The following is a 24963-nucleotide window of genomic DNA, read 5'->3' on the forward strand; positions in this document are numbered from 1 at the left end:
TTAGAAATTTATAAATTAAAAATCCACTTCCAAAAAATGGAAGCTATACTGATGCAAACTTTGCAAGTTCTACATTTTCCAGGATGGTCTTAAGAATGTAGCTGATTTTAACATCCCCCTCTCCCATATGAGCATATTATGCATACCTGGAGTACCATAGGATTTTACAGTTATTGGGGGGCAACAGAGGTATCAGATACAATTTTCTACTATAAAAATTACTTTTGTACATTATTGTATATTGTACTGCTTTTTTACCTGCCATTTATATACCTTTCGATTGATTTTGTTGTATTTATTAAACTATAAAATTGATGCTATAATTAAGAACAGGAATAAAAATTCTAATGTGCATGATATATTTAGCAAGGATCTGCATTTAAACAAATTAGCATTGGAAGTGCTTGGGGTATACTGTATATGTAAAATGTACTCCCAATACCAATTAGTAAAATTTCTTTCATTTCCTATTGGGAGTAATTAGACTTTATCAGGTAAATTTATACTTCATACGTTATTTTATCACTGCCAATTCATATGAGTGCCAAATTTATCAATACCAACAAAAATAAACTTATAAAACCATGCCAAATACTCACTTCCTGAAGTTTTGTAGATGTGGTTCTAGAAGTGCCTTCTGTATGTAGCCACTGCTTACGGAAAATTCTGACCAGCTGCTGAGCTAGAGTCTCTGCAGAATTGAAACTGGGTGAACCAAATGAGGAACGGCCGCTTATGAAAGAAAAACATGTTTTCTATTAGCACAAACTTACAAACATTTCAACCGAGCAAAATCATGAATATGGCAAAATCTGAGGACAAAATTAATTGTTTTAGATTATGTGTTGACAATCCACAACTGCATGGAAAATGTATTTATTTCTACATCTAAATGGACTGGCATGCAATATCATTTGTTTATGAATGGAAGTCAGAATGACAGTGAAGATCAAACCAACAACCATTACCTTTCCAGTCCAATGCCTTAGGCCTCTTGGCAACTGAGCTTATCTTACTATATAAGAAAACATTAAACAAAATCATTCAGTGCATGAAAAAGCTTCAAGAAAAAATCATTGTATGTGAACAGTTATTACATGGCTATAAAGAAATAAAAAGGCTTTAGAGTATGAGTAGGAGGCCAGAACATTTTGTGGCAAACAAAGGGCCATACATGCGGAGTGAAGTCTTCAGAAATGGGACCATACTAGTTAGGAGTCTAGTTTCCTTTCAGTCAATTAGAAGGCAGAATATGCAAATGCTGCAACCAAGCTCCTGCCTCACTAGGTCACATGTTCTGGGCCTGCACCAAACTAACACCATTTTGGACCAAAATTTTTAAGTGCCTTTCAGACAGCCTTGGTATAACAATTCTTCCTAACCCATTAACAGCTGTGTTCGGTGTTCTTCCAGACGGACTTGAAGTGGAGAAGGACAAGCAAACGGTGATTGCATTCACTACACTTTTGGCACGCCGACTTATTCTGTTAAATTGGAATAATCCTAACTCTCCTCTGATAAGTCAGTGGGAAACCGATGTTTTATATTACCCTAAGTTCTTGTCTATAAGCCGCGGCTTATCTAAGGAAAAAAGTTGTGAAAATGAAAAAATAGAATATCGGCTTATACATAAATCCGGCTTATACAGTAATCCATCCTCCATCGCGGAGGTTACGTTCCAGAGCCACCCGCGAAATAAGAAAATCCGCGAAGTAGAAACCATATGTTTATATGGTTATTTTTATATTGTCATGCTTGGGTCACAGATTTGCGCAGAAACACAGGAGGTTGTAGAGAGACAGGAACGTTATTCAAACACTGCAAACAAACATTTGTCTCCTTTTCAAAAGTTTAAACTGTGCTCCATGACAAGACAGAGATGACAGTTCTGTCTCACAATTAAAAGAATGCAAACACATCTTCCTCTTCAAAGGTGTGTGTGTCAGGAGCACAGAATGTCACATAGATAGAGAAAACAATCTCTAGCAAACAAATCAATAGGGCTGTTTGGCTTTTAGGTATGCGAAACACCGCGGCACAAAGCTGTTGAAGGCGGCAGCTCACACCCCCTCAGTCAGGACCAGACAAAGAGAGAGAGAGAGAGACAGACAGAGTTTGTTTTTCAGTCAAAAATCAATACGTGCCCTTCGAGCTTTTAAGTATGCGAAGCACTGTGCAGCATGTCTTTTCAGGAATCAGCTTTACAAAAGATAGCAACGTGAAGATAATCTTTCAGCATTTTTAGACGAGCGTCCCTATCGTCTAGGTGTGCGAACAGCCCCCCTGCTCAATCCCCATACGTCAGGATCACAGATAGTCAGCGCAAGAGAGAGAGAAAAGTAAGCAATCTAGCTTCTCAGCCATCTGCCAATAGCGTCCCTTGTATGAAATCAACTGGGCAAACCAACTGAGGAAGCATGTACCAGAAATTAAAAGACCCATTGTCCGCAGAAATCCGCGAACCAGCAAAAAATCCGCGATATATATTTAAATATGCTTACATATAAAATCACAATTTAAATGACCGCTACGTGCGCGTGTTGACTCGGCGACGCCCAGAGCAGAAAGAACGCGCTCCGGCTGCGCCATGCGGGGAGTGAGAGAGACGCCAATATCTCACACTCTCTCCCCCCTTAAAGAAATTAAATGGGTGCGAGTGAGACCACTGACCTCCCTCTCTTCTATTAGTTATAGGTTACAGTACGTTCGGCTTATCCATGAGTCCGGCTTATCTATGATAAGATTTTATTTTAAAAATTCGTATGATTTTTGGTCTCCGGCTTATACACGAGTCTGGCTTATAGACAAGAACCTAGGGTATTTGAAATTGGAAAAAATCAAATTCTCAGTTAGAGGATCTGTACAAATTTTTTTCAAAACTTGGCAGGATCTAATCAATATTATTTTAGAATAAGAGAAATAACTATTACCACATTTAATTCCCTTCTCCATCTCTTATTTACCTATATATTTATTTCTCCCTTTCTTTTGTTTATTGTTGCCTTATTAAAAAGCCCTAAGCAATTTTCCTTTGGCTAAGCTCTGCTTCTCAGGGGTGGGGTTTGATTTGTCTTCAATTCTGTTTGGTTATAAATTGATCTATTTGTATGAAACGATTACAATAAAAATTAATAAATAAAAATTAAAAAAAAAAAGAAGGCAGAATATGTAGCACAATGAGTTGTGTAGTGGTATGGTTTGCTCTTTTAAATAAGGCAACCTAGAGACCCAAGGCTTTGGGACAGCCTGAGATACCTAGACCTTTAAGGGCTATTTAGGAGTCTGAGATGAAGTGGCCTAAAGACTTTCCAGAGGTCATTGTAACTATGTGGCCTGATCCTAGAAGTAATTCCAGGCCTGGCTGGAAGTAATGTTGGAAGTTGGTATAAAGCAGCCTTTACTGCAGAGGACCCTTCAAGGCTAGAGTCAGGAGGTGTGCTGGAACAAACTTTTATATGTGGGAGAAAAGGAAGCTAGGCCAGAGAAATGGAATGACAGAGTGTCAGAGGGGCCCTTTGCTAGTGCAAATGTAGGGAAGTTGACAAGTCATCCCTCCTAGTAGTCAGATATCAGCACTAATACAGGTAGGCCCCAAGGCTACAAGGTTTGTTGACAAAACACATGGACACAAAACACAATAGACAGAAGGCTGCCACTCCAACAAAGGCAAACTGGGAAATATTACATTTACCAGTTAACCTAATTAAAATGCAAGAGGTTGTCACAGAGAAAACTTTCAAACACAAGAAAAACATGAACTTATGCCAGCATGAATATCTTATATAAGGCTATTCCAACCTTGAATAAAACATTTTATTTATTTGAAGAAAATCATACCTGTGCTCTGTTGAATCTGTGTTTTCTATTTTCTCACCTGTTTAGGAAATTAAACATGTTTAAATATCCAGGAAATAAACAAATTAATTAATTCTGAAATATAAAAAACATGTGCAATAATTTAATTTACAGTTATTAAGTGACAGAAGCCATATCTATAAAATTATGATTCTGATTATCATAGAAAGAATAAAACCTATCCAGTACCCAAATTCAATGTTTTAGCGATGACCTCATCATTAAGTGTTGGAATGCAATCAGGCCAATTGGGACAGATGATTTCAGAGTGCTGCAAACCTGTACAACATGGATATAGAATAAAATGTTAAACATATCAATGTTAACAAATATAAATGTATAATAATTTATGTAAAAGATGAACAATACTATAATCTGAAGTAATTTAAAATTAGTAACATTTATTCAAACTCTAAACATTTTTTATTCTTTCCTACATAAGTCTCATCTGCATTTTTTAAATTTTGGCCTACAAGGGCCAGAGACTGTCCTAACATTATTGGGCCTATGCTACCTGAGCCGACACATACAAGAGCCACATATAGGAATCAGTGCACACACCAAATTGCTATTTAAAATGATTCTTGTGAACTGTCTTCAGCAACTGCAGCAATACCTAAGTAACTGCAAGTACATGAACAATTAAGAAGACTATTAACATGTTGAGTTATATACTGTAGAACTTTGTGTACAAGGTAAGAGATATTAAGCCTAAACCATGTAATATACTTGCAGACTAACACATGAACTAATGCATGTAGCCTTATACTCTGTATTACATGAACAAAATAACAAAACTAGAGAAAATCCAAATTCTACCTACTAGTTTAATTCTTGGATGTGATGTGTAAAGAATGAAGGAATTTAACCATTTCATTTTAAGTAAGCAGAGATTAAGTGATGAGGGGATAGAAGTGTTCAAAATTATGAACGGAATAAAGCAGATGCCATCTTTTATTTTAAAATTAGATGTTAATTTCAGATGGATATTGTTTAACACTAGAATCCCTAAAGCCTACGAAAAAAGTTGTAATTCCAGGCCACCTTAAATTCCTTCCTTTTTTTTACAAATGTGTCAATCAGTACATGCAGCAAGCAGTCTGGTATCCCATCCCCCCACAAATGCAGCTGAAGTTCTGCCAGTGTTGCCAACTAACCTACTGTAATAAGCATGTCATTGGCTTTCAGGAGCAAAACTGAAATACCCAGAAGAACTAAGAAAACATGCAAACTCCACCCAGACAGTAAGCAAGCTAGGAGTCAGAACTTAAATTCTGGAGCTGTAAGGTAACAACACTAGCCACTGCATTACTGTGATAAATTTCTTACAGTTATAAGTAAAAAAACAAAAGCATAATCCATATTACTAACCAAGAATGCTAAACCGGATGATGGACGCAGGCACATCCGGCAATGGGCCGTAGCTGCAAAAAGACGTACTGCGCAGGCGCTAAAAACAGTCCGCGAGAGTCGGCTGAGGAGCCGAGAAAGGAGGACAAAAGAGGGCGAGAGAGGCGGATGAGGGGCCGCGAGAGGCGGACAAGACCACAGAAAAAAGGAGAAATGAGGAAACGCAGGCAAAGCACGAAACACATTGCACACGAGACTAGATCCAAAAAAAAAAAAAATAGAGGCTCGCGCACAACAGCAAGGCACCCACCCCCCCCCCCCTACAGGCACCGGACGGGACCACCAAGAGGGGGATTCAACAAGCCCATGGAACACAAAAAAAAGAACACAAAACCACCCCACAGACCCTACAAGCAAGGGACGGGACACACACAAAGAGGGGGATTCAACAAGACACAGGAACACAAAAAGAAAGAAGACACTCGCGCGACAACAATCCTCAACCCACACACACACACACACACATCCATAAGAAGTGACACCCAAAGCCACATATTCTAAAGTGAACATCAACACCTTCACACTAGACAGCATAGGTGTCAGCATTGGTGGATCTCCTTACAATAAAGCACTATTAACCGTTCAACTGCAGAAAAGGAAACATATTAACAGTGACTGCGATCCTCCATATTACTTATCCATATTTCGCATGCTGAGAAAGAAACAAGTCATGAATACACGGTCACGGGTACAAAACGAAAAGGAAAGGATAACAGGAACAAACACACGAACACGAAAGAAACAACAAAATAGACGGCTATGCAGCATAGGTGGATCTCATTACAATAAGGCACTATTAACCGTTCAACCGCAGAAAAGGCTCCATATTAACAGTGAGTGCAATACTCCTTATTACTTATCCATATTTCTAAAAGAAAAAATGACTCGACTCCAAATACGCAAAGCTCAACTAAAGCTTCTAACTAACGATGTACCTAAAAGTAAAAACTTTATGAACTGCATTAGATCCTACAATAGTTCATTTAATATGCACAAATCTACATCCTAGATCCACATGACGCAAACTATCAATCAAAGTGCTGCATCGCAACAGGCACGGATTCAAAACGAAACACCTCCCGTCTCAGACATACGTTAATGGCAGCGAAGGCTACAACGGGCTTCTCACACAGCACAGGCAAATCGATTACAGCTCCAAAACAACACGTCCCAAATAATACACATGCAACAACGCGCCTCTCAAACGGCACAAGCAAAACATACACCAGGAAAATTCATTCGGATTAATGAATGTCATTTGCAATCATTGTCATTCAGTTCACTTCCCTGAAGAAACAACTGGCAATACAAGTTATACATTTACACGTTGTTGTCAAAAGGGTCAAATTAGACTGCCTTCTTTACATTCATATACTGAATATCTACAGAAGCTTATAACTGACGATGTACCTGAAAGTGAAATCTTTATCAACTACATTAGATCCTACAAATCGGAATCCACTATGAACATTAACGGTGGCACTGCACGTGACATCCGTCTTGAAAAAATGTTGTTTATTGATGAATGTTCAATGGCATGAACAAACGTTTATGAATAATAATATTCGATTTGGAGGAAAGGTACTTTTATGAGGAGGAGATTTTAGATAGTGATTAGCTATTCTTCCAGATGCCATGCACTCAGCTATTGTTCAGTGCACCTTAAAATACGCAGACAATTGGCATTGCTTTCAAAAGATACAGTTAGTAAAAAAGATACGATGTCCAGAAACAGATCATAACAATTGCTTATTACAACTGAGAGATGGTACACTCACCAATACAGATGGACTTCACCCACATATTATTACAATTCCTCAAGCCTTTATCTGCGACGACTTAGTTACAGAGAGATTTGGAACAGCAATCTCATTAGACCAAATGCCCCTTTTAACACAACGCACTATATTATGTCCAAAAAATATTAATGTGGAAAACATAAATACCCAAGTCATTCCATTACTTCCTGGAAAGACACAACTCTTTCTAAGCTCTGACAAACTTGACTCTGATCACAACAATAACCATCTTAAATGACCTTACAAGTTCTGAGCTGGAATTACCTTTTACACTTAAACGGCGTGTACAAAGAAATTTTCAAATAAACCTTTACACTGTGCCACACACTTTATTGTTTGCTTTCTATTTGCATCATCTACACCGTCACACTATTCTATATCTCATTCATACATCACGCTCTTTGTCATTCCCAACACCAGGGGTTGGCGAGCGAAGCGAGCAGGGGGCGGAGCCCCCTAGTTGATACTAAAAGTAAGGAGGACTTGTCTTGGACGTATGATGTTTAAAAGTTGGTGACAAAGCACATATGACTGGGTATTCTAGAAGACTGCCTACCTAGCACAATTTAAAAGCCAAAATTATATTTAAAACATAACAATACTAGTTACAATAACTAGGTTTTATGTTAAGTTAATAATAATAATTATATAAATTAAGTGACAAAAAAGGGGATGTATCGTAGCTTTTTTGGACAATTACTTACCTCTGTTTCTCAGATTTGGATGGATTTTGATTCAGCATATGGTTAAATTGCTGATGTGAAAATGGAACATAATACCCAATGGCAATGCTTTAAAAGACTCATAAAATTCCATCCATCCATTTTCCAACCTGCTGAATCCAAACACAGGGTCACGGGGGTCTGCTGGAGCCAATCCCATCCAACACAGGGCACAAGGCAGGAACCAGTCCCGGGCAGGGTGCCAACCCACCGCAGGACACACACAAACACACCCACACACCAAGCATACACTAGGGCCAATTTAGAATTGCCAAGCCACCTAACCAGCATGTCTTTGGACTGTGGGAGGAAACCGGAGTGCCCGGAGGAAACCCACGCAGACACGGGGAGAACATGCAAACTCCACGCAGGGAGGGCCCGGGAAGCGAACCCGGGTCCCCAGGTCTCCCAACTGCGAGGCAGCTGCGCCACCGTGCCGCCCGCTCATAAAATTTTATTTGATAAATAAAAAATTGAAATGACATTATTTAAAATTCTTTTGACTGCTGGATCCTTTAATGGTAAACCATGTGGCAAACACAACAACACTTAGAAAAATTTGGGGTGAACTTCCATGCTTCATAAAACTTTATAACCACCTTAGACCTGCATCAGCAGAACAGCACTATTCCCAATAACAATGTGTTTAACAGAACCCCAAGCTGGGTTCAAATACAGTGTATATCATTTCATCTACATGCCATTTTTACATTTAACTTTTCCTAAAGGCTTGTAAACATTTGGGGACTATGAAACTATACTTATATCAAAGATGGCAAATTGTTTTCATCAATTCATTAAAGACTCTCAATGATTACTCTCTCAAGTTTCTCAATTTGTACCACCATCCCAAACTATAGTTTTGATAAGAATTTTGGAGGAACAACATAACAACTATGATTAAAACACTACTGCATTGACATACTATGAAATACTAATTGTACACATACACAGAAGTAGAAATGTGATCATTTCTAAAATACATTTTGCTAAAAAACGAAAAACATTAAGTCACTACCTTCATATCCACTGTCTGATGAATCTATCGATTCTGAATGTTTCTTTGAAGCAGAATGGAAATCTTGGTAAGATCCACCCAGGATATTATCTGTTATGTAATCTCTCTTTTCACCCGTGACATTGCACTTTATGTTTTCCAGTTCAGCCAGAACCATATCCACAACAATGAAATGTGCATTCTCCTGCAGAAAAGAGGTCAGAAAATGTACTTTAATATAAGATATACTGATAAAATTGTCTGGGGCCCCAAATTGTCCCTGTGTTAGTGTGACTGAAGAGGTGTACGTCTGCTGAACCCATATGTCAGAATAGCACCCGACACTAAATATGTAAATTCAATTAAGCAAAGTTTGACAAATTAAATTATATACAAAGTTATAATTAATAAAAAAGTATATAGTACATTGGAATAAATGGGCAAGTCTAAAATACACTAAAACTGAAAACACAGAAACAAAATTAAAAAAGCAAAACAATCAGAAAATCCTAAAATAAGATCAACTGAAAACATTTAAACAAAGCACAAAAGCAAATCACAAAGAATTAAAAAAGAGCACACAGACATAAGGAATGCTAAGCGCACAAAGTGACAAACAAACCAAATGAGCAGTATGTACACAAAAAGCGTGTAAACAAAAACTCCAGCATGTAATCAAAATGAGATGCACACAGGCAAGAACAAATGCATAAAAAATGTTAGAATTAATGCAGATTTGAAAAGAAAGATGCTTAGATCCATATTACTAACCGAGAATGCTAAACCGGATGATGGACGCAGGCACATCCGGCAATGGGCCGTAGCTGCAAAAAGACGTACTGCGCAGGCGCTAAAAACAGTCCGCGAGAGTCGGCTGAGGAGCCGAGAAAGGTGGACAAAAGAGGGCGAGAGAGGCGGATGAGGGGCCGCGAGAGGCGGACAAGACCACAGAAAAAAGGAGTGAGCACAGAAAAAATGGAGAAATGAGGAAACGCAGGCAAAGCACGAAACACATTGCACACGAGACTAGATCCAAAAAAAAAAAAAATAGAGGCTCGCGCACAACAGCAAGGCACCCGCAACCCCCACCCCCCCCCCCTACAGGCACCGGACGGGACACACACCAAGAGGGGGATTCAACAAGCCCATGGAACACAAAAAAAAGAACACAAAACCACCCCACAGACCCTACAAGCAAGGGACGGGACACACACAAACAGGGGGATTCAACAAGACACAGGAACACAAAAAGAAAGAAGACGCTCGCGCGACAACAATCCTCAACCCCCCCCCCCCCCCCAAACACACACACACATCCATAAGAAGTGACACCCAAAGCCACATATTCTAAAGTGAACATCAACACCTTCACACTAGACAGCATAGGTGTCAGCAATGGTGGATCTCCTTACAATAAAGCACTATTAACCGTTCAACTGCAGAAAAGGAAACATATTAACAGTGACTGCGATCCTCCATATTACTTATCCATATTTCGCATGCTGAGAAAGAAACAAGTCATGAATACACGGTCACGGGTACAAAACGAAAAGGAAAGGATAACAGGAACAAACACACGAACACGAAAGAAACAACAAAATAGACGGCTATGCAGCATAGGTGGATCTCATTACAATAAGGCACCATTAACCGTTCAACCGCAGAAAAGGCTCCATATTAACAGTGAGTGCAATACTCCTTATTACTTATCCATATTTCTAAAAGAAAAAATGACTCGACTCCAAATACGCAAAGCTCAACTAAAGCTTCTAACTAACGATGTACCTAAAAGTAAAAACTTTATGAACTGCATTAGATCCTACAATAGTTCATTTAATATGCACAAATCTACATCCTAGATCCACATGACTCAAACTATCAATCAAAGTGCTGCATCGCAACAGGCACGGATTCAAAACGAAACACCTCCCGTCTCAGACATACGTTAATGGCAGCGAAGGCTACAACGGGCTTCTCACATAGCACAGGCAAATCGATTAGAGCTCCAAAACAACACGTCCCAAATAATACACATGCAACAACGCGCCTCTCAAACGGCACAAGCAAAACATACACCAGGAAAATTCATTCGGATTAATGAATGTCATTTGCAATCATTGTCATTCAGTTCACTTCCCTGAAGAAACAACTGGCAATACAAGTTATACATTTACACGTTGTTGTCAAAAGGGTCAAATTAGACTGCCTTCTTTACATTCATATACTGAATATCTACAGAAGCTTATAACTGACGATGTACCTGAAAGTGAAATCTTTATCAACTACATTAGATCCTACAAATCGGAATCCACTATGAACATTAACGGTGGCACTGCACGTGACATCCGTCTTGAAAAAATGTTGTTTATTGATGAATGTTCAATGGCATGAACAAACGTTTATGAATAATAATATTCGATTTGGAGGAAAGGTACTTTTATGAGGAGGAGATTTTAGATAGTGATTAGCTATTCTTCCAGATGCCATGCACTCAGCTATTGTTCAGTACACCTTAAAATACGCAGACAATTGGCATTGCTTTCAAAAGATACAGTTAGTAAAAAAGATACGATGTCCAGAAACAGATCATAACAATTGCTTATTACAACTGAGAGATGGTACACTCACCAATACAGATGGACTTCACCCACATATTATTACAATTCCTCAAGCCTTTATCTGCGACGACTTAGTTACAGAGAGATTTGGAACAGCAATCTCATTAGACCAAATGCCCCTTTTAACACAACGCACTATATTATGTCCAAAAAATATTAATGTGGAAAACATAAATACCCAAGTCATTCCATTACTTCCTGGAAAGACACAACTCTTTCTAAGCTCTGACAAACTTGACTCTGATCACAACAATAACCATCTTAAATGACCTTACAAGTTCTGAGCTGGAATTACCTTTTACACTTAAACGGCGTGTACAAAGAAATTTTCAAATAAACCTTTACACTGTGCCACACACTTTATTGTTTGCTTTCTATTTGCATCATCTACACCGTCACACTATTCTATATCTCATTCATACATCACGCTCTTTGTCATTCCCAACACCAGGGGTTGGCGAGCGAAGCGAGCAGGGGGCGGAGCCCCCTAGTAAAGGTCTAATCAGCAGAGAGGAGAATATCAAGATTAAATTGAAAATTTTAATATTGGAGGACATAAGAATATAGTACGATTAAATCAGTTTTAAAACATTTTAGCAACACTTTTCTAATTTGCTACATCATTTTGAAAAATTTGTTCAACAGCTAATTTTGTTTTCATGGTTCTCTTTTTTCATTTGTTGTTTCCTATTGTTTTTACATGTTTTGGTTTGTTTTTGCATTTGTTTTTAGTTTTATGCATTTTGATTTGTTTTGGAGGTTAATACTTGATTTTCAATTACTAAAATTGTGTGTTTTCAGATTTGTTTTTGATTCACTGAGTGTGCACTTGTGTATTTCAATTTGTTTTTGTGGTTTTGCTTTTTTGGATGTGATGTTATGTTTTTGAGTTGTTCTGTACTTTCATTATTTAGGGTGTGTTCTGCTTCATTTACCGTAGATGCCGGAATATAAGCCAACTCGGTATATAAGCCAACCCCCTTTTCTACCTACTAAATTACATGTATTTCCCGATGACTGGTATATAAGCCGACCCCCTTCTCCAAGCAAAATTTTCTAAATTTCCTTAAAAGTGTCTTTTCAGGTATATTTATCATGTTTATCGGCGAGAATTTGAGACTGCCGGCATTTTTGATGGAAACCAGGAAGTGATTGCGGAGAAGTTTGGTAAAATGAAACCTTTGTGTTGAAACTATATACGCAAATACGGTACATCGGTGGGTGGATTCCCGGAGACTCGTTATAAATTTGATTAACTTAAATACGCAATAAATGTTTAAGTATACCAGTAATATATTTTTAAAAACATTATTGGTGAATAAAAATATACCTGGTAATACATAAAATTTTTTGTTAAAAAAAAAAGATGACTACACCTATGAAAAAATGTATGAAATATGACAGCGTATTTAAGTTGAAAGTTGTAAAGTTCGCTAATGAATCAAATAACAGTGCAGCAGCTCGTCACTTTGGCATCAACGAGAAACAAGTACGAGAATGGAAAAAGGCTGAAACATCTTTAAAAAGGCAGCGGTAAGAGGATTGGCGATTTCTTCATTCAAGGATTTTTTTATAGTGACATTTACAGTCGGTATTTTATTTTAAACTTCCCGATAATTTATTATAAATTTTATTAATAAAATCAACAACTAAAACACTTTTTTGAATAAATTCTTTATTTAATTGAAAGTACCGGCTGCAAAGTTACTTCTTCATCTGAAAGATGGCGCTGTGGTATCATCATTAATTACTTCCGTATTCATCGGCAAAACCGGCATTGCGCTGGAAATCTTGAATCTGAAACGATACTCGTTGCATAAGCCGACCCCCAAACTCCAAGCCAAAAAGCTAGGCCGAAATTTTTGGCTTATATTCCGGAATCTACAGTAGTATGTTTGGTTTCATGTTTTTCAATTTATGTATGTCTTGTATTTTTAATTTGAGTATGTTTTTCAATTTGCTTTTTCTGTGTTTCGGTTTTCTTTTGTGCATTGTGCCATGTTTATTAAAGGAAACAAAAAAAACACATCCCATTTACTATGTAGATATTTAATTTGGAGTACTTAGAAAATAAAAACATGAAATTTGACAAATGACAGAAGAACACTCCATCTATCATGGTCATTTGTTTAGCTAATAGCTAAGCTATCCTAATATCTCATCATACTTCTTAAAAGTTGTCAAGGTTTCTGCTTCAACTACATGTCTTGGAAGTTTGCTCCAGACTCCCACAATTCTTTTCATAAAGACGTGCTTTCTGCCTTCAATTCTAATGTAGCACATTAAATGCTTTGTGTTAAGTGTTCCCCAACCCAGTTGTTAATCGCTACGCGCTTCTTAAACTGACTTCCTCTACACTAAGAGGAGGCGCAAGCAGCTATCGCCACACAGAATACATTCACTTCATGATATTCCTGCTCTCTGAAAATGTAGAATGCTAAGATAAATTTTCATGATGAAATGCATTAAAGCAGGTATTAAACATGCACGGTAGTGCTGCTCTCTCGCAGTAAGGGGTCCCCAGGTGTACGTTCAGTGTAGAGAACTTTATGGTAGGTGTGATGAGGCTCCAAAAACTGGATGTATGAATGGGTATCGTACAGGTTTAACTTAAATATTGTGTAAATATTGGGTTCGTGATCTGGTGGTTGGAGACACGAACACAGAATTCAATTGATGTTCTTCTGAGTGGGCTTGCATTATTGCATGTGTGCTGTCTCTTTCTGACGTACCAAACCCCCAGTTCCTATCTTTCCTTTTTCTTTCTCCACATAACCAATCACTACACGATAAATGTCTTTGTGAAATTAAAACTAGTTATAAACTAGTTTTATAACTAAACTCCAAAGACGATGGAGTGTTCAGAACTTTAAAAAAATCTTCGCTATACATGTTTAATTATGTCATCCATACACGGTTGCACTTATCCCAGCAAGCATTGTGTGCGAGGCAGGAGCAAATCCTGAACAGGGCACCAGCACGTCGCAGGGTGAATACGAGCAATACATACACTAGCAGGGTCAATATAGCATAACAAAACCTCACATCCTACATGACTTTGAAAAAAACTGAAGTACGCCGAGTAAACCCACCAGAAAAACATGCAAATTCAAGGCAGACTGCCAATACTGAAGCTCTGTGCAAGAGAGGACAGAGCCGACTATACTTCCTTAGAAGGCTGGCGTCTTTCAACATCTGCAATAAGATGCTGCAGATGTTCTATCAGACGGTTGTGGCGAGCACCCTCTTCTATGCGGTGGTCTGCTGGGGAAGCAGCATAAAGAAGAAGGAGGCCTCATGCCTGGACAAACTGGTGAGGAAGGCAGGCTCTATTGTAGGCACAGAGCTGGACAGTCTGACATCCGTAGCAGAGTGACGGGCGCTGAGCAGGCTCCTGTCAATCATGGAGAATCCACTGCATCCACTGAACAGTATCATCTCCAGACAGAGGAGCAGCTTCAGCGACAGACTGCTGTCACTATCCTGCTCCACTGACAGACTGAGGAGATTGTTCCTCCCCCACACTACGCGACTCTTCAATTCCACTCGGGGGGGTAAACGTTAACATTATACAAAGTTATTGTCTGTTATACCTGCATTTTTATCACTCTTCAATTTAATATTGTTTTTTATCAATATGCTGCTGCTGGAGTATGTGAATTTCCCCTTGGGATTAATAAAGTATCTATCTATCTATCTATCTATCTATCTATCTATCTATCTATCTATCTATCTATCTATCTATCTATCTATCTATCTATCTATCTATCTATCTATCTATCTATCTATCTATCTATCTATCTATCTATCTATCTATCTATCTATCTATCTATCTATCTATCTATGGAACACCCGGGACCCCCTTGTTGCGAGGCAGCAGTGCACCCTCCACGCCACCATGCCCCCACATGATTAATACATGCTTTAATGCATTTCATCATGAAAATGATATCAGGTATTTATCTTAGCATTCTAAATGTTCAGGGAGCAGGAATATCATGAAATTAATGTATTCTGTGTGGTGATCGCTGCCTGTGCCTCCTCTTAATGCAAGAAGAAGCTAAGAAGCACTTAGTGATTAACATGGCTCGGGGAACACTTAACGCAAAGCATTTAATGTGCTACATAACTTATGACGGGGTTTGAGAAAATATAGTAAATTAAATATCTATTTTAAGATGAAGTTTAGTTTACGATGTTCTACTTTAATGACAAATTACGAGAATAAAGTCAACTTGTCGACTTTAATCTCGACATAAACAGTGAGAATAAAGTAGAAATGTCAAGAATAAAGTCAACAAGACGTCACACTATTACACAGTACCCAGGTACATTACACAGTATTAAAAAAAAAAATAAAACAAATACAACTTGGCTTGCAGTATTATCCAGTAGTATAGAAACAGTATTCACACATTTGAACATAATGGTCCACATCTGACCTTTTAAAACCAAAGTATCTCCAGAGAACAGACACGGCTCCTTTTTTCGGCAAACGTTCTTCTGTGTCATCATGTTCAACTTTATCATCTGCTACAGCTTCAGTTTCAGAATGTTCTCTGTCCATTTTCACCGTTCAATACCTCCACTAACGCATGTACTCCGTTGAATGCCTGTTTAGTGGTGCAGCAGTGAAGGTCCCCCCTTAAACAGTTTCCCGCTGCGCCACATTACGAACGTTGTTTAGGCTATTTAAACCGGTGTTGCGGTATAAGAAAAATCCATATCATAACAAAAATAAAAAACGTTTTTTGGTATGAACCGGTATACCACCCAGCACTAATGTGACTGTATCACAGGTATTGTAAAAGTCTAAGTAAATTATAGGTTATGCTTATAATTTGTCAACTTTTGTATTTATCTTATCAAAAAAAATCTAAAAGATTGGTTAGCAAGACTTTCCTCTCATAAACCCATGCTGGCTGTTATTTAGTATGTTTTTTTCATAATTTTCTAATGTATTTCTTATTATGGTTTTCTTAATTTTGCATGACACGGAAGTAAAATTGGTCTATAATTACTAAGTTCCATTTTGTCTCCGTTTTTGAGGGTTAGAGTCACATTTGCAACTTTCCAGTCCTCAGGTACTTCTCTTTTCTCAAATAACTGCTCAAATATGCGTAATAAGGGTTTGTAGATGACATCTTTAATGTATTTGAGTACAATTGGTAAAATTCAGTCAGGTCCTGGGGTTTTATTAGTCTTCAACATATTGAGGACTTAAAGCACATCTAAAACAATTTTAAAATCCATGAACTCAGAGCTTCTTCTTTCACAATACCAGGATGAAATACTTATTTAGTTCATATGCTATTTTCAATTATTTCTCCTTTGTTGTCCTTTCTTGAATTCTCTTTTACCATCTTTTTATTAGACTAGTAATTGCGTTATCTTTTCTTTTGGCTTCAGTAGTAATTTGTTGTTTTGGTTTCTCTTTTGACATTTCAAATGCTTTTTGATCTCTTCCTGTAGTGTCCAGTATTCTTCTGATTTAGAATTACAGTAGAGTCTCGCTTATCCGACATAAATGGGCTGGTAGAACGTCGGATAAGTGAAAATGTCGGATAATGGGAGGTGTTAAGAAAAAGCCTATTAAACGTCAAACTATGTTATAATTTTACACATTACGAGCCTAATACAGTGGAACCTCAGTTCACGAACATCTCTGAACACATACAAATCGGGTTATGACCAAAAAGTTTGCCAAACTTTTGCCTCTGTGCACGACCACACACTCGGTATAGGAACAAGCCAGTTTCCCTTTCGGTTTGTGCGTGCCAATGATTTCCGCACGTGTTCAGTCTCTACCTGTGCATTCCCTGTGCAGCGTTAGAGAGAGAGCACGAGAGAGACACAGACAGACACATGCACGCGCAAGAGAGACACACGCGAGAGAGACACATGCACACGTGCGAGAGACACACACACACACACACACACGCACGCACACACATGCACGCGCGAGAGAAAGAGAGACACACACATGCGCGAGACAGACACACGCACACACACGCGTGAGAGAGACGCACGCACGCACGCACACACACACACGCGCGAGAGAGATGCATGCACGCACACACGCGCGAGAGAGAGACACACGCACACACACACGCACATGCGAGAGAGAGAGAGACGCACGCACACGCGAGAGAGAGAGAGACGCATGCATGCACGCACACACACACACACACACACACACACACACGCATGCACGTGTGAGAGAGATGCACGCACACACACACACACGCACGTGCGCGAGAGACATGCACGCCAGAGAGGGCCAGCCACATAATCCACTGTAATCATGTTTTACAACAAAACAACAGAAAAATTTAACTGAAAAAATGAACTTAGCAACAAAAAATAGACTACACTCACGCTCGCAACTTGCAGTTCTTGTTGCCGATTGATGCGGTTTTTTTTGGTTTTTTTTTGCGGTGGGATGTCGGATAATACAGAATGTTGGATAAGCGAAAGTTGGATAAGCGAGACTCTACTGTATTTGGATTTTTTACATTTTCTTTTACAGTAGTTGTTTCAGTTTTATCTTTTTAATAATGTCCTTATCTATCCATTTCAGACATATTTTAGTCTTTTTGCATTACTTGTTTTGGAATATACTTATTTTTGATCTGGATCAGAAGTCAAAGAAGTGACACTACCTATCATTTATGATAACCTAGTGTTTACTTTTCCATTTGTGTTTTCTAGATACTTCCTTGTCCCTATTAAGTCTGCCTTCAGCAAATTTTAAATTTGTGTGATTTCAAAGGCAATCTCAAATTTAACCATGTTGTGATTACTGTTGCTTGAAGTATTGATAAATTTTGTTTTATTACACTATCTTTATCTATACACATATATAATACATCCATCCATCCATCCATTTTCCAACCCGCTGAATCCAAACACAGGGTCACGGGGGTCTGCTGGAGCCAATCCCAGCCAACACAGGGCACAAGGCAGGAACCAATCCTGGGAAGGGTGCCAACCTACCGCAGGACACAAACAAACACACCCACACACCAAGCACACACTAGGGCCAATTTAGAATCACCAATCCACCTAACCTGCATGTCTTTGGACTGTGGGAGGAAACCAGAGTACCCGGAGGAAACCCATGCAGACACAGGGAGAACATGCAAACTCCACACAGGGAGGACCCGGGAAGCGAACCCAGGTCTCCTAACTGCGAGGCAGCAGCGCTACCACTGCACCACCGAGCCGCCCTGTATAATATAGAAGTCAATGTATGTGTGTATGTATGTATGTTCCAGTATCACTTTCCCGAACAGCTGGAGTGATTTTCATGAAACTTGGTACAACATGTTTCTTATTGGTCGATTAAAAATACTGTAGGGTGAAATCAACCCCAACCCACCCCCTTCTGGGTAGGGTGGGGGGAAATCTTGCGGTCTTGTATGCATGTTATCATCCAGTTGACACTTGGAACGACCACCAGAGAGCGAACTGGAGGTGACTGCCAGCATTCTGTGTTTTTGAGCACCACCGTACCCCTGTTGCTTTTGAAATTAAATAGAGTTGGCCAGTTCCAAGCATCAACTGGAGGATAACATACATACAAGACCGCAAGACAAGCACATTGTCTTCATTGTTTGTTAATTTAGTTTTATTTTTAAAGTTGTGTTTTTTTTTTAATTATATTTTTCTCAAACAATTAAAAAAAACACTTTCATTTTCCTCTTGGGCAACACTGGGTATTTCAGCTAGTTGTTTTATAAGATGAGATCTAAACAGGCATTACCACATGTTGGGCTTGAAACATTTTCCAACAGTACCGTTTCAGTTTCCTCTTTTGTAGGTCCGATAGGGGCATCACAATCAAAGTTTGGAAAGTTAAAATCAGCATCAGCAATGAAGATATGTGTGCCAGTATCTGTGGCAGTCATACATGCCCAAGTCATAACAACGCCACCACCATGTTTAAAAGATAAGGTGGAATGCTTTGGATCTTGGGCAGTTCCTTTTCGTCTCCACACTATGCTCTTACCATCACTCTGACACAGATTCATTTTTGTCTCATCTGTCCACAAGACCTTTTTCCCGAATTCTGCAGGCTCTTTTAAGTTACTTTTTCACAAACTCTATTTGGCCATCCTGTTTTTGTGGCAAACTAGTGGCTTGCATCTTGCAGTGTTGTCTCTGTATTTCTGTTCATGAAGTCTTCTGTAGATACTCAACTATGACACATCAACATCAACATCTACCACTTGAAAGCTGTTCAGACAGGTGTTTGGAGCTTTTTCTTTACCATAATGAGGATTCTTCTATCATCAGCCTTATTCTTCTATCATCTTTTGCCTCCCAGTCTCTTTGATTACTGAGCTCACTAGTGCGTTCCTTCTTCATTTTTTTATCTTTTATTGAATTTATTAAAAGCATGTAACATTCCAAACAATCAAGACGAACTTAACAAAACTAAATTCAACTCAACCCCCACACATGAGAAAAAGAGGAAGGCCAACAGCCAGAGTAAAACTTTGAGAGTAGTAAAGAGTGAAAAGAGTCCTACTCCCCAATATAAATGCTTATTCTAAAATGTTATTGATTAGATCCTGCCAGGTTTTAGAACAGCTGTGAATAGATCCTCTAAGTGAGAATTAGATTGTTTCCAATTTCAAATAGTATATAACATTAGTTACCCACTGACTTAAAAGGGCTAGAATTCTTCCATTTGAACAAGAGAAGTCTACATGCTAATAGTGAGGCAAAGGCAATTACAGTTTGTTTTTCCTTCTCCACTTTAAGCCCATCTGGGAGTACAACAAACACAGCTGTTAATGGATTAGGAGTGATTGTGACACCAAGGCTGTCTGCATTTTCTCCAGAATTATGTTAATTACTTCTTAATGATATCACAGACAGTTGATTAGGTCATCCTAAGGTTTGACCGATGTCTCTAATGGTTTTATTCTTGTTTCTCAGCCTCATAATGGCTTCTTTGACTTTCATTGGCACAGCTTTTGCCCTCACGTTGAACAATGGACACTACAGACTCCAAAGGGCAAAAGCAAGCTGAGGTATCTTATGCCTGCACTAATGAAGCAATGAAACACACCTGAGGAATCACAAACATCTGTGACCCCACTTGTCCCAAACATTATGGTGCCCTGAAATAAGGGGACCATGTAAAAAAACTGATCTCATTTGTACATAGTATGACCAAAATGTAAACACAAATACCCTTAAATTAAAGTCTGCAATGTACACTTTAATCACATCTGAACTGTTTGATTTATAATTTTAAACTGTGCAGCAGAGGGGTAAATCAAGGACAAATGTGTATTTGTCCCAAACATTATGGAGGGCACTGTATATTATTAAAGCACACCAGTATGACAACAGACTAATAGACGGAAGACTGTAAGACCACTCATAACAATATGAAATAGATTGCTTTCAAAGATAATCTATGCATTCAACTAAAAAGATGCTTTTGAGTTATGCATATGATAAAGTAAAGCACTATGCTGGTGGAGGTTGATAAGCAGAGATACAAAGTGTCTAAAGCAATACTGCAGAAGTTGAAAATAGCAAAGATATATAATCTCAAAGTAAGAGATACTGAAAATACATAGCAAAGATTATATATTAAAAACAAAATAATCAGTTTACATGTATGTAATTAAATCCTTAAGTTGTCTGTATACTTCAGTCCACCCACTCATTCAATACAGACACCAATTTTGGTTGGGCTTCCGATCCATTACAGCACAGTCAGAAACAAACCCACATTGAGCCAATTAATTTTCACAAAGTAAGCTAACACATGTGTCTTTCATATGTTGAAAAAATGCCAAAGAACCTGGAGAAAATGTATCCAGACACTGGGAGATCATGAAAACTCACTGAAATGTATACAGACAGTACATGAGCTTCAATTTCCACCTAGCATTCTGGATCAGAAAAGCAGCAGGTCTAACAACTGCACCACAGGGCCACCCACTAGTATATATTGTATAAATAATAAATTAAGCAGTTTGCGTGTTAGTATGCATTTTTCAAATTAAAAAAAAAAGTTATGTCCACCCAGAGCAGTAAAAATAAAGGTGCAAAGATTGTTTATGCTGTTGAATCTTCTTCAGGTATTATCTTTGGTGAAATCATTCTTTATCCAGTTATTTATATATTTTTCAGTGGAACTATTGTTTATTTTTTCAATCTTTCATTATACTAAATACTTGTATAGTTACATTCAGCTCACCTTATCAAGATCTGCACTAGCTTTTAAAGCCTCTTGTATGTATCCTTCAGAAATGACAGATTCTTTGTCCACTTCAGCATTAGACACAGGAACTACTGCAAAGAGAGAAGGAAACAATTTTTAGAAGTAAATGACCAGATAAGGGTGGTATCACACAAATATTTTTTCAGACTAATATGTCAGTATGGTGGTAAATAAGAACTTCATTTTAGGATGCTAACCCGTGGGTATGTTAAGAAGTAAGAAAGAAAGTTTCTAACAAATAAGAGGAAGATGCTTCACAAAAATGAGACATATAGATTAATAGTTAAGGCCAGGTAGATTTCAAATAAATGGCTTGTTTCCAAAAATATTGTTGGCTTTTGCACTATACATGGATGAGAGAAGGGTCCAGTAGCCTATCTTGTGCAACCAAACTACACTGGTGTGATCACTGAGCGACTTAAAAATCTTTGTCCTTAATTTAGGAGTGTAAGAGCCTTTTTTGCAAACAAGGGCACACATTTGCATAAATGTCAAGGATTAAATAAATTTAGATATTCCCTAAACCATATCAGCATATGACTGTTGGATTTGTTTCTGGCCTAGGCACTAGATCTTAAAAAAACATGACGAGACTCAGAGGTGGAGGTGGTAATATACTCTGACTACAAATACAGTATTACTGCAACCATGCTTTGGAACTGATTCTGTCATACTGTATGTTATAGTATAAATCACCATACTAAATAAAGGATCTTTCAAAAAAAGGTGTCCAAATAACTGAATGGAGGGGGGTAAGGTTGATAGGAAAGAGAACAAACAGAAGGACACAAAGTATGAAAGAAGTAGACATCTGAGATGAAAGCAAAACATGAGATTAGGTATTTAGCACCGACAGAATTGTGCCTGTATTAATGAGATTCTTATCATTAAGAGCAAACATGTTTTCCTTTTAAAGTCGGAGTCTCTATGTCTACAATAAATTAGACTTAAGATGTGGCAAGGCCATGAACAATTGATTGGTTTATTTTTTAACTCAGTAACCTGAAATGACAAAACTTTCAGCTTCTTGAAAAAGAGAAAAGCCAAGCAAAATGACACCTTTTATTGGCTAACTAGAAAGATTACAATATGCAAGCTTTCGAGGCAACTCAGGCCCCTTCTTCATAGATAACAATAACAAACTGAAAAGTAAACCTTCATCTTCAGAGAGCATAGCAGTCACCATCATTGATGGTTTTTGTATTAAAAACACATGCATTATCTAATTATTTATTTGAAGATCTGCTTTGAACAAATCAAATAGGTTTTTGTTTGTTTGTTTAGTGAAACATGGTCTACATTTGCTAAGTTATGATTTTTGGTCAAATATTTAAAATATATGTTTTTAAAAACTCACATAAAGAAAATATAATACTAAAAAATGTAAGTGAGCACAATGAAAATTACCAAGAACTACATACATACTAATTTTCAATTATTTCAATTTGGGCTTAATTATTATATCTACAGAAGAAATACAGTATATTTATAGTACTGTGTAGTAATAATTAGCAAATAAAGGCACTAATGATGTCAAAATATGTGAGCCCCCACATAATTTATTATTGCTTATAATATTTTTAAAATATGTTTGACACCTTTGCACAGCATTGCTAACTTCAGTATAGATTTGGAATAGATTTCATACAAGACAACAAAAAGATACATTTACAATAACACTCCACCAAGTGAATTGTTTCAGCTTGGGAAATATACAGTATTTCAATTTTTATAAGTTTGAAGATAAAGAGGGGCAGCACAGCAGCGGAGGTGGTAGCATTGCTGTCTTACAGATCTGGTCTGTTAAGTTTGCACTCTCCTCTTGTATAATGTCTGTATAGAGTTTGTATGTTCTCGCCCTGTGCGGTGTAAGAGTTTTCCTCCAGGTAGTTCAGTTTTCCTTTACCATTCTTACACACAAAAATGTTAGGTTAACTGGCCTTTACAAATTTGTGCGAGTGAGTATCCTGCAATTGACTTGCACCCTTTCTGTGATTATTTCCTACCGTGTGTCCAACAGTTGTAGGCAAGGCTCTGCTCTGTGAATTGGATTAAGTGGCTATGTGAGTGTTAAGCTTTAAATTTTTTTTTTTTAGATTGGCATTATAGTCAGCCTGTAAACTCACTGTATGAGTTTTCTCTGGGTTTTCTGGTTTTCTCACTCATATCAAAGGCGTGCAATTAGGTTAACTGGCACTTCTAAATTAGTATGATATAAATGACTGTGGGCATGTGATTACCTTGTGGCAAACCTGACTTAATGTCCAAAGTGTTTTTTTGTCGTTTACTTGCTATCAGATATAAAAATTAGAGTATATGCAGTAGAACTCATGCAGAAAGAGGTGAACATGCACACACAGAACAACACTCAATGCTAATTCTTATGTTATTCAAACTTAAAGCATGGCTGATGCCTGAATTTTGTTTTTTTCAATTGCTACTGTATTTAAATTTGAAAAGCACTACATGTTCTTTGAAATATCTGGGCCCAAAAGTATTTAGGATTTTCAATATTTTGCGATTTTGTAATATCTGCATATACATAATGAGATAGCTTGGTGAAAAGACCCATATCTAAACACAACATTTATTTATGTTTCATAAACACCTTATACACATAGCCTGAAGGTAATTTTATACAGTATTTTAAGTAAAGTTTGTGAACAGCAGTATCAGCAGAATACCTGTATGAGCTGTTAAACAACAGCAACAAACAAACAGCAGTGATTTAGTCTCCACCTATGATACTGTGTTTTAAATAAAAGGTTACTGCACACAGAGAATAAGCAAAAAACACAGTGAGTAATGCACATAGATCTAGAGGTGATGATAGTTGATAACAAATTGGCACCACTTTTGAACTGCTATGCATTTCTGCTCCTGTGCAGCAGTTATTTAGCCTTCCACCCTTTCGTTAATGCAACTATGGCCCCTGAATCTTCACTGGACCCCCCACCCCCAAATCATCATTAATGTCATGCTGCTTCTTGATTCTGTATACTTCACAGGGGACCCACTCGTCGTTTGAGTAGTGGTGCTTGGTGGAACTTGATAGTTCGTTGGGGACCCCTGTTGCAAGTGTAGTGGTGCTTTACACCACTTGAAATTCAAAGACGATTGAAGAAATCAGTTGTAAATATAAGTGACCAGCTCATGTGCTGTTCACATCTGATCGTCAGTAAAAAATGAGAGGGAACATTTTGGTTGTTCAAATTTTAAAGCATTTTTGATTTTGGAATTTCGGATTATTGATACTTAACCTGTACATAAAACCAATGAAAATGCATAAACTGACTCACTGAGACTAAGTGTA

General features: G+C 37.9%; 1 protein-coding gene across 3 annotated transcripts in view; it reads right to left on the minus strand.

The window, feature by feature from the left end:
- Nucleotides 1-24963, minus strand: part of rubcnl (rubicon like autophagy enhancer) — a 96040-nt gene that overhangs the window by 11992 nt on the left and 59085 nt on the right. For all 3 annotated transcript variants that reach the window (XM_051927320.1, XM_028799687.2, XM_051927321.1), the window contains exons 5-9: nucleotides 21627-21721; nucleotides 8805-8988; nucleotides 4045-4134; nucleotides 3838-3874; nucleotides 600-732 (exon numbers count right to left, since the gene is read on the minus strand). In XM_051927320.1, the coding sequence (XP_051783280.1) occupies nucleotides 600-732; nucleotides 3838-3874; nucleotides 4045-4134; nucleotides 8805-8988; nucleotides 21627-21721 (539 nt within the window). The remainder of the gene's footprint in view (nucleotides 1-599; nucleotides 733-3837; nucleotides 3875-4044; nucleotides 4135-8804; nucleotides 8989-21626; nucleotides 21722-24963) is intronic.

Source organism: Erpetoichthys calabaricus, chromosome 4 (genome assembly GCF_900747795.2).
Source record: "Erpetoichthys calabaricus chromosome 4, fErpCal1.3, whole genome shotgun sequence".
In the NCBI taxonomy this organism is placed as follows: domain Eukaryota; kingdom Metazoa; phylum Chordata; class Cladistia; order Polypteriformes; family Polypteridae; genus Erpetoichthys; species Erpetoichthys calabaricus.